This window comes from Gallinula chloropus, assembly GCF_964237585.1.
Source record: "Gallinula chloropus genome assembly, chromosome: 2".
Lineage (NCBI taxonomy): Eukaryota > Metazoa > Chordata > Aves > Gruiformes > Rallidae > Gallinula > Gallinula chloropus.
In genome coordinates this window covers 146,501,981-146,513,231 of record NC_140086.1, presented here as the reverse complement: position 1 = coordinate 146,513,231, position 11,251 = coordinate 146,501,981, and the positions used below count along the sequence as shown (strand labels likewise).

At 36.8% G+C, this 11,251-nt stretch overlaps 1 protein-coding gene across 1 annotated transcript; it reads left to right on the top strand.

Moving 5' to 3' along the window:
* Positions 1-423: 423 nt before the first annotated feature.
* LOC311189115 (outer dynein arm-docking complex subunit 2-like) lies at positions 424-8,591 on the top strand (the record flags this gene model as incomplete). The annotated part of the gene is made up of 7 exons (XM_084260695.1): positions 424-647; positions 1,795-1,952; positions 3,284-3,479; positions 4,041-4,147; positions 4,614-4,750; positions 5,783-5,899; positions 8,367-8,591. 7 exons carry the CDS (start codon positions 424-426, stop codon positions 8,589-8,591), a joined length of 1,164 nt encoding a protein of 387 aa, XP_084116821.1.
* Positions 8,592-11,251: the final 2,660 nt, after the last annotated feature.

Here is an 11,251-nt window from a genome sequence, read left to right as displayed (position 1 = left end):
CCTCACTTCGGTAGCTTCTGCTCCTGCCAGGCTCACAGACCGGTGTGATATCCCCCTTTCCTCCATTTAAAGAAAGTGCGGGGTGGGGAAATTGCTGGTGGTTGGATGTGCCCGTCCCCCCGGCTTTTCACAGTGGCATCAGCTTCACAAGGAGAACCGTAGAGCCTTTTGTTACAGCCGTAGGAGAGGCCTGCCGTCCTTCTGCAGTCAGCTCCCTGAGTTTCACCAGGAACTAATAAATCAGAATTAAACAAAAAAAAAAAGAAAGAAAAAAAAAAGAAAAGTTAACCTAATCATTCATAGATAAGTGTATTTCAAATTCTAGCATCCAAGCTCACTGCCTTTATCATTGGAGAGCTCAGCTTGGTCATTCTCTTTGTTTCTTTGCTAAGGTGTGATACAGCCTTGATACTGGTTGAGACCATGGGAGCGGCATTGGCAAGAGCAGCTCAGTGGACTGCTGCTGGTTCTGGAACTGGCACACTTGAACTCACCCCTTTGAACGAATCTCTTTTAAAGCAAATTATTAAGTTTGTGGATGACTTCAGCACTAGACATCCCCAGGAAGCGGCATTTGTCTTCAGAGAGCCCCTTGAGTGGAAAACGCAATTGAGCTGCTCAGTCTTTGGAGAGGGTTACGAGATCGAGTAAGTCTTGAACTGCAGTGTTTTGAAAAGTTGAGGGTGAACTACAAAGGCAAACTGTGCTCATTAAGTATAAAGCAAACCTTGGTATATTTGGGAGGCTGAAATGGGTGGAGTTTTTACTGATAAGATACTGAGTTAAAATTTGTAGGGTTTTTGAACATCTGAGACTATTCTATCTTGATTGTGATACAGACATGTTTAGTCAGGCATTTATACAACTTGCACTGTGTATTCCTAAGACTTTTCAGAACACGTGTCTTAACAGTAATTAACCCCATGGCTTCTGTTAGTATTAGGAGTGGCCCCCATGTATTGGGTTGACCTTGACAGGCTGCCAGGTGCCCACCAATGCTGCTTTATCATTCCCCCTTATCAAATGGATGGAGGGGAAAAATACAAGGAAAGGCTCATGGGTCAAGATAATGACAGGAGGATCACTCACCAGTCACTGTCAGTCACTGTCACAGGAAAACTAGAGCCTACTCATGGAAATTAATTTAATGTATTGCCAATCAAAAGTCAGAGTAGAATAACGAGAAATAAAAGCAAGCACCTCCCTTCTTCCTTAGCTGAACTTCATTCTTGATTTTCTCTATGTTGCCCCCCCAAAAACAGTGCAGGAGAATAGGTAATGAGGTTTACAGCCATCACACCTTGTCTCTCATACTCCTTCCTCCCACACTCTTCCCACACTCCAGCACTGAGTCCCTCCCATGGGTGATAGTCCTCCACCAACTTCTACAATGTGAGCTTTTCCCACGGGTTCCTATTCTTCATGAACTGCTCCAGCATGGGTCCCTTCCACAAGGTGCAGACCTTCAGGACCAGACTGCTCCAGCATGGGACCCCCATGGAGTCACAAGTCCTGACAGCAAACCTGCTCTGGTGTGGACTCCTCTCTCTCTCCATGGACCACAGGCCCTGCTAGCACCCTGCTCCAGTGCAGGCTTCCCACAGGGTCACAGGCTTATTTGGGAGCTACCTGCTGATTTGCAGTCAATAAATTGGTTTTACCTTGGTAATTTTCTGAAGTTTAAGGAAACAGTATATGCTTTGTCATGTGAAGCTTGAATAAAATTCAAGATTCTTCTCTAGAATTTGCTATTAAAAGTTCTTATTCTAAAAAGATATTATTTAATTTTTCTAGTGGAACAACTGTTCGATCTGAAGCCAGAGGTAAAGATGGCCAACCATTGCTTATCCTCACTGCATCAACACTCAGAGTTCGCAGCTTTGACCAGCTGTCCTGTTTCCTACAAATTGCTATGGAAAAAAGATTAAAGGAAGCACAAGCATGCCTCGAAGGTTTCTTTTATAATTTTCTTTTTTCATCTTTCCTCTCTCTTAAAAAGTGTGTCTTCTTCAACTCATGTTTATGAAATGTAAAGGAAGAAAGACATACCTTCTTTTAAGTATATTAGAAGCTGTTGATTCATGAAGGTAGCTATAGGTCCTGATCCAGAAGTTAATGATGTTTCTAATTCTTCTTTTGTTTTCACTGAAATCAATACTAGAGAAGTCTGGAATAAAGTGAAAATAAAAGTATTGAATCTCATATAGAGAGTCATGTATACTGAGTAATACCCCAGCTGTTGCAAGAGACAGTACATTTAAATTTCTGAAAATTAATGTCTTATTGGAGACTAATAGCAGTTTTTCCTATGATTATAGTGTAACCCTCTTTTAAAATGTTGCATCCTTAAAAAAAAAAGCCAAAGAAAAGCTCATATGCTTAAAACATTCCTACTTGCACAAGGTTCACAGTGAGAACTTCCAGGTCTTCTTGCAATGGCTTTTAAAATGTAAGTATGAGTACTTGTCATATTCAAGTTCTAGATTTTCAGTCTGACAAGAAGATCTTTGGTATGCTAAACTGGATATCCTCTTCTCCTTGGAGGTAAAAGAGATCAATAATATTTTTTGGTGATATTAGTAGAAATTTCATCTGCAATACTAAAACAGAAATGCTTATTCTGGGTCCAATTTAAGATTAATCTAATCCAGGATCCTGTTCCTGTCATGAACAGTGATCAACCATGAATAATAGAGAAGAAAAATATGGACAGGGTGTCATGCAGAGGCATTCACAGATTCATGGGACTTCATTTGCAGGAATAGAGGAAAATCTTTTTGTAAACCCCATTAACATGTAGTTATGCCACTGTTTATCAGAAAGAACAGGTGGCATAGCTGAGGAAGTAACAGGACAATTTGGAATGCTGCTAAAAGCCTTAAAAGATGCTCTTTAATGCTAAATCATATTTTTAGAATGTTCAATTTTCGATCATAAACCCATTAATTTCCTGTTTTGGTGATCAGCCAGGCATGTTTTCTGGAAGGGGCCCTGCTGATAAAGGGAAGTATTTAATATTCGCCTCTTGGTTGAATGCATCTTAGTCATTGTTGTAGATTGGAATTTTACTTGTTATGAAAAATTTCTTTTTGTTCTTAAAGTTTTCAGATTTTTAAAAGTGCATTTCATATTGCAACAGAGGGGTATGAAACAGTACATCATACAGTAATATTTGATGAATAACTATGCATATTATGAAAGTTCCTGTTTAGCAATTGAGATAAAAAGTGTTTGTCTTGCCTAATAACTTTTAACATTTTATGATTCTGTTTCATGTTTTCAGCCAACAGAGATCCTATAGTGAAAATTCTTGGCCCTGAATATGGGACCATTGAAGGAGAAGATATGTCCATGTTGCACTTACTTGACAAAGTGAAAAAGGAAGATGACCCTGAAACAGAGATGAAAATGAAAATCGGTCTTCTTCTTCATCAGCTGGATTTGCAGCTGCTTAATAGTTCTTTGAAACAGATTTCCCTGTAAGTACATTTCAAATGGAAGCTAAACATGTCAGCCAGTACTTCTTTTTTGGTTTATTGTTAAATCAGATCGAATTCAACCCACAACATGTGCTTTTGGTGGGACATAAAGAAATGTATTGAAATAACTTTCAGAATCACTAGGTTATAGAAAAAACTTTTTTTTTCCCCTGAAGATTTTGCTGTAGGTGTGAGTATGCAAGTCTGTGCCCACGAGGGTGGGGTTTTTTATTGCATATGTTTTGCATTTTGGTAGCAAATTGAAGTCATTTGTACAAACAACAAAGTTACAGTTAAATATTTTCAAGGAAATATTTATTTCTTTATGGAAGTGTAATAAATATTGCATTGAGCCTGTTTTGTAGTTACAAGGATCTCATATTAGCTATGGAACTAACATTTCAATAAACAGATAAAATTATGAAAAACAATTTCCAGATTTTTGTTGCTTCTGTTAAGACTCAATGTAAAAGAAAAAAAAAATCATGTGATACTCCCTTTTCATTTCTCTGAGTACATCCTCTGATGAAAATATTTTAGACCTTCTTCTATTTATTGCAGAGATGTAAGACTAAATCCAGCTGCTATAAATAATGAAGTGAATTTTCTCAAGAATTTCTCTGGGAAAGGAGAAGATACAGTACTGGAATCACTGGAATATACTTCAGGTCCGGATCTGCCATAGCTCACATTTATATATACTTTTATTAAAGTACTTGGCTTCTGTCTGAGATTTGTTAAATTAGTTTCAGTCATGAATTTAAAGTGTTTATTTCTACTTTAAAATTATAAAGGGAAATGAAACCTATTTACAGGTATGGAGTGCTGTTCTTCAGCCTTTAGTTATAGGAATGATCTGCAATCTGAATTTCTCCAAACTGAATTTCTTCAGTGGAAGCAGAAGAAGTAAACTCCCCTGATCCTGAGGAGTACTCAGCAAAGTGGCAGTTCTTACGTGGATCAGGCCACAGGTCACAGAGCTTTGCATAATTAATAGATAACTGAGTACAAATTCTTAAGAGTAGAGCATTGATTTGGGAAATTTTATTTGTATACACGCTATATTTATCATCAAGCATAACTATTAAAAATACTTTTAAACTGTATGAAAACATTCTTGCTAATTGATTGCAGATTACACGTTCTCTAATGGATGCCGAGCTCCTCCCTGGAGACAAATGCATGGAGAAATTTGTTATTTAGTCATCAAACCACATGACACTGATCCTTTGTATATCACTTGCAGCACAACAGGAGTGTTTTTAAATGGAGTAAGTAATAATGTAGGATTTGATGAAGTAATGCCTATTTTTATGTGCTAAAATTACAAATCTGTCAAGTTTAGGGTAGTGGTGTTGAGGCTGTAGGGCCTGCGGAGTTAGTTTATTGGTACAAAAGGGGAAGACGCAGTAATAAATGTATGTGAGTTTTCCCAGATGCTTCAAGGGCATTTTCAGTAAGTTTTATGCTAGAGACTGTTCTGCACTTTTTGCTTACAGTGTTGGTTTAGTCTTTAAACGTGCTTTAACAGTCCTTCACACCATTCTAGTTTAAAGGTACTGTGGGACTAGATGCCTCTTTTGTGCCTCATTGCTCTTGATCTGAGGTGTAATATTGTTGTGTGGGACTAATACAGCATGCTCTTGTCTTTTTATAAATGATAAGTCCCTTCTTCTCTCAGTGGAAGCTTTATAGATGGTATCTCTTCTACTTTTCATTTTGGTTGCCTCTTTCCTTACACAGGTTTTATTGAGGCATACTAGTCCCTCACATGTATTAAGCAGTGACCAGAGCTCTTACATTCATTTTTAAGCAAGACTGGTATCCATCAGGCATGACTCCACAAATTGATTTCCTAAGAGTTAAAAAATCCAGGGAAATTCTGACATAGCACATTTTTAATGGAAGAAGCTCATAAAGCTTAGGTTAGTCAGGTCACCTGACTAAATAAGTCAGGTCACATTATTTTCTGGTCCTGTTAGACATCTGTCATACCGCACCAGAAGCTTGGTTGTTCACCGTAAGCCATAAATTCTTTTCAGTGGAACTACACACAGTACAATTAACTGATAGTAATTACTTGCAGAATGCTATGTGCGATCTTGATTATCTGTTGGGATCCACAAAGATGATACATGTGTCTTCACAAAGCATTATTGAAGTTTGATGGACTCTGTTGAGCGTGAAACTTCTGTGGCTAATTCATTAGAGTGTGACCTGTGTGCTCTTTAGCAGTGTTTTATGGCACAGATTCAATTACCTGTGAAAGGCAACACTATTAACAATTTTATTCTTTTTGTAAGGGTCAACTAAAGGATAAAGGTGACATTGACTATGAAAGAAAAAGTGATGTATATAAAGATATTGTCACATTTTTAAGGGAGCAATCACCAAGGTTTGTAGCAAATATGGCTAAACAGGTATGTATTTACTGTTATTGGCTGTATATTCTACTTTGTACAAACACATATGTGTGAGGTCAGCTTCTAATTTTGTGTAAAAAGTTTTGCTTCTCTTCTGGTGTTATTCTTTATGGAGCACTGGAAATTTTAAAGCAGGAAAATATGATATCTTTGTGGAAAAGGTCGAGCTTTTTTAGGACAATGTTTTTCTGTGATCAAAACCACTTAAATTTTAATCTTCATTCTTTGTAACCTAAGTATAAATAATAGTCCAACTTTTTTTACGACAACTGCCTGATTTAAATATCAGAGCCAAGTGTTAAACATCCAGCTGACACGCTCGGTGATAATTCAGCCACTGCAAAATGCAAGTGTTGCATTTTGTGTAGAGCTCTGTGTTGGTTGTAATCACACAGTGCCACTACAGTTTTAGTTGTTTCATCATACCTGATAAAATTTCTTTCTTTTTAGCTTTCTAGTGTGTTTATAGCAGATTATTAACTTGGTGGTAAAATTTGTAACAGGTTAAAACTTGTGAAAAGTTTTATTGTGGTTTTTATATGGAATTTTAATTATTGCAAAAAGAAAGTCATTAACAGGGAAATTTTCATCTCTTTTGGTTCGGATTTTTTCCTGGATGTAGGGCTGGGGGTTTTTTTGTTTGGTTTTTTTTTAAATATATATATATATATATACACATATTTAACAGTTCTGAAAGAACAGAACATTTAAAATTTCCTAAATGTGACAATATATTAATGTTTTTAGATATAATTACTTATTTAATGTATTTTCAAAGTGATTTGTTTTCATTTTATGGTCATGAAAGGTAAAATATGGTAATAATTTAGTAATTATTTTATCTTTGTAATCCTAAATGTTAATAAAGATTAACATTAATATTGATAATAGAGATAATATACCTTTCTTTACTGGTTTTCTGCTCTTATAAAGATGCTGTAGCTATTCAAGAAATGTGTACACTTATTAAATAAAAGTAACTAAATAGAATTTGTCTTATTTTCCTTCAGTTGTCACATAAATCACTCAGGATTCCCTAACTGTCTAAATAAGTTTATGGTGAAGATTATAAATTTCAGTAGTTTAAGAATATCATACTGTCTTGCCAAAGAGCTTGTTTAGTACATTCTGCATTCTAGAATGAGGATTTAAACAAGTTAGTATTGTAGAGCTGCAGAGCATTTGTATGTGAGAGAAAATCTTCAGTCAAGAACTCCGAAAGGCAGAGAAAAGCTGTATTTCCAAGGTTGTCTACATGAAATAAATTAGGACTGGAAATAGTTTTGATTTATTTTCTGAGCAGAGGAGAGCTTCAGTAAGCTCATTGCATGCACATATATTGCAAAACCAATTAACTTTTGTAATATCTTCTTGGCCTTGTTTAAGCTAACACTTAGAATTGCTGTGTTGGCATATAGTGGGGTAGGAAACATACTTTTTAACATGTGCTTAGCTGGCCAAGCTATAGCATCAATTCCCCTGTGATTTGTCTAGTTCATCATGTGTTAAATTGTCTTGTCTAAACTACATTTTCAGAATGTGAGAATTGGGATGAATTAGTTTATGATAAGGCAGTTGGGTCAGCAAGCCTGGAACAGCCGATTCACATCAGGGGCTAGTCAAAAATCATCATACTGTGACAGTCTCCTTAAAGCTCCCTTGAATCAGATACATAAAGGAATCTCTTCACCTATCCGGTAGAGACAGCTGCAATAATAAGGCTAAGCAATGATTGTAGGCTGTCTTTCCTGTAAAAATTCAATATGTTCCAATAGAGAATAAGAGTTGACAAGAGTCCTTTCTGTTCTGGGTATTTTTGATCAGCCATGGTACTAAACATAGACAGCTGAAGGATTGGTAGGTGCCACTCAGCTCCATTCTTGTATATGACTTGTTCAACAATGCTTTGTCCTGAGGGACAGAAGATGAAAAAATGAAACAGAATGTGCTTATATTAATTCTGAACTATATCAAATTAAATTACTTGGAACTGAAGTCTAGCAGTTTATCATAGCCTATTTTCAGTTTTATGTACTTTTTTTTTTTTGTGGGAATTTTTTGTAAATCCGTTATGCAGGGAAATATTTTTTTGAAAGCAGAATAACTGACTTTGCAACTCTAGATCTTAAAACTCTTTTGGAATTAGGTTATATAAAAGTGATTGTGTCAGAAATTGTTTAACGTACTAGAAATTGAGCAACACACCATATTCAAGTATGTTCAGGAAGGTCCAAATTTAGCTAGTTCGTTTATTTCAAGAACTTTATTCTGCACACATAACAACTACTTTCCAAATTATTGTTTCATTCCTTTAAAGGCAATATGATTTTATGATTATAATCTAATTGTATGTTTACTACATACAATTTTTAAGCACAGCACCCTGGAATTGTACTTAAAATTTATTGGTTTAATATGCATTATTCATATATGACTGACAAACTCTGTCTCTTTCTTTTATTAGGAATGTAATTTTTTTGAAGAACCAACATATGAGAAGAATTATCAGTGTATGGAAGCAGTTGATGCTAAGGTCTCTGGCCAATCCCAGAACCTTTCTGATTTTACAGAAAAGAGTGTATCTGAGAAAGTGGAAAGTTCTGCAGCAAGAAGAAGATCCATTGACAAGAAGAAATTCAAACCATCTATGAAGTGGAAGAGTACTGGGCTTTCCACTTCCCACAGATAAGTAGTTATCTTTATAATTGAATGTTCCTGTAGATCTCGGAACTGTGCTAATGATAGGATTGCATGTTGTAGGTTTGTGTTATTACCTGAAGTTAGAAGCATCAAACCAAAATTTATTACATATTAATTTTTAGGAAGAGAGTACAGTCTACCAGAAATTTCTCAGTTTTCATGCAACAATTTCAATTATGTCATATAATTTCCTGTCCTGGTTTTGGTCAGGATGGAGTTAATTTCATTTGTAACAGCGAATGAATGCTGTGTTTGAGAGTAAAATGGGAGTAGTGCTGATAACACCCTGATGTTTCTAGTTGCTGTCAGACAGTCAAGGACTTTCTCAGCTCTTCATGAGAAAGGAGGGGCGAAGCCAGGACAGGTGGCCCAACTGGCCAAAGAGAGTATTCCACGCCAGTTACGTCCTGCCCAGGATATTGGGGGCTGACGGGAGAAAGGCCGAGGGCGGCTCCGGGATGCGCGGTTCTTGGGGGACGGTCGGGTTCTGGGACGGCTCTGGGTGGCACGGCCTGAGTTGTGGGTTTGGTGAGAAACTGCATTGTGTATCAACAGCTTCATATATTTCTGCTTTGAAGTCCTGTTAGCATTGTTATATTGTATCTTTCTGTTATCTTAGTAAACTATCCTTATCCCAACCCACGGGCCTCTTAATTTCTTGATCTTGGGGTTATTTGCCCCTTTCTCTTCCTTTTCCCTTCCCTTACTTCTCACCCCCCCTCCCCTTCCCTTTAACCTGCTCTTTTCCTTTAAGGAGCAGGCAGCTGCGTGGATCTTGGCTCTCAGCCGGGGTGAAACCACGACATTTCCACAGCAAGGCAGGGAAATATCTTGCAACCATCTGCAGTACTGGTCCTCCAGACCTGTAATATTATCATATCTTTTGTATAAAATGTCTTTTAAAATATGACTGAGTAAGCTATGTGATTTAAATCACAATTTCTGAGAAAGACGAAAGAGGTCCAGAATGGAAAACCAGAATGACTCTTAGTTACACTATCAATTATTAGTGATTTCATTTTATATGAACCACTTTCTAGCTCTGCTTAGCAATAGTCTTCACTAGTGAGATTATGTCAAAGTTTGGGGACCCAAACCCAGAGTATACATATATTGGATATTGTTGGATTTGTCTTCTGAATTCAGAGCTTCGTTCTGATTTAATGTTTCTTGATGTTGTGTTAATGGAGGAAGAAGAATATCTTTTATTGCCATCCTTACAAAAAAAATAACTATCTTCTCAAGGCTGCCAATTTTTCATGTTGCAAGAAACATTTTAAGATATTTTGGATGAGACCTACAGTCATCAGTTAAAAGAAAATGGTTTTGCAGGGACAAGAGGTTGTTTTTTTTCACAGTCATTGTTTAAGTCTAGCTGGTGAGGAGCGGCTAAGGGAGCTGGGATTGTTTAGTGTAGACAAAAGGAGACTGAGGGGAGACCTCATCGCTCTCTACAACTACCTAAAAGGTGGTTGTAGTGAGGTGGGAGTTGGTCTCTTCTCCCTGGTTGCTAGTGACAGGACAGGGAGAAACAGACTTGCATCAGGGGAAGTTTAGGTTGGATATTAGGAAATATTTCTTTACTGAAGGGGTTGTTAGATATTGGAACAGGCTGCCCAGGGAGGTAGTTGAGTCACCATCCCTGGAGGAGTTTAAAAGAAGAGTAGATGTTGTACTTGGTGACATGGTCTAGTGTTGGACCTAGTATGGTTGGATAGACAGTTGGACTCAATGACATTGAAGGTCTTATCCAACCAAAACCATTTTACAATTCTATGATTCTATTCTAAGATTGTTGTATTCAGCATGATCGAAGCTATCAGACAGCTCAGTGTGTGGAAGGACTAGGCAGACTAGAACTCTTCTGCCTGGGAAAAAAAATGACTGGGAGACAATAAAGGAAACAAAAAATAAGTAATTCATGACTGGAGACTGTAAATAGGGAACAGATAGTCACTGTCTGTTTTAATATAAGAATAAAGGGCTACATATGAAAATGAGCCTGTGAGACCAGCTCAGTACAAAGGGAGAGACTTCATACAACACATGGCTAAGCTCTAAAATTCCTTGTCATGGGATGGTAGAGTCCATTGGTTTCTATGAGTGTAAAAAGCAACCAGGAACATAAATGGACGAAAAATCCAATCTAAAGTGTTAAGACAAGGACGATCCGAAGTTCCCTGAATCACAATTCGCAAAAGAATAGTCTAGAAAAAAAGTTTCTGTTTTCTTCCATTGTTCTTTTACTGTTACCTAGATAGCTGCTATTGGTCATGTTTGGAGATGGTATCCTAAGATAGATGGACCTGTGGTCTGGCTATATATACTCATTCTTTGTTCTTGTATCACATTCAGGTCAACATACAATTTTTCTAATATTTCACTGTTTTATTAAAGCAAAATTAACTATTTAAGACACAGCATACTTTCTTTTAAATGAAGTTTATTGTGCAGGTTCATAAGCTCATATATATTGTTATATGTCCAGCCATAACTCTTTGGTTCTATGTATATGTATAATAACTTTAAAAAAAAACCAAACCTAAATATTTTAGTGACAAGGCTGCAAAAAAAGATACTGAAGAAGAAGGAAGAACTGTGTCTCTGAAAAGCAAAAAGAAAGCCAGTGGCATTTCTTCTGGACCTGTT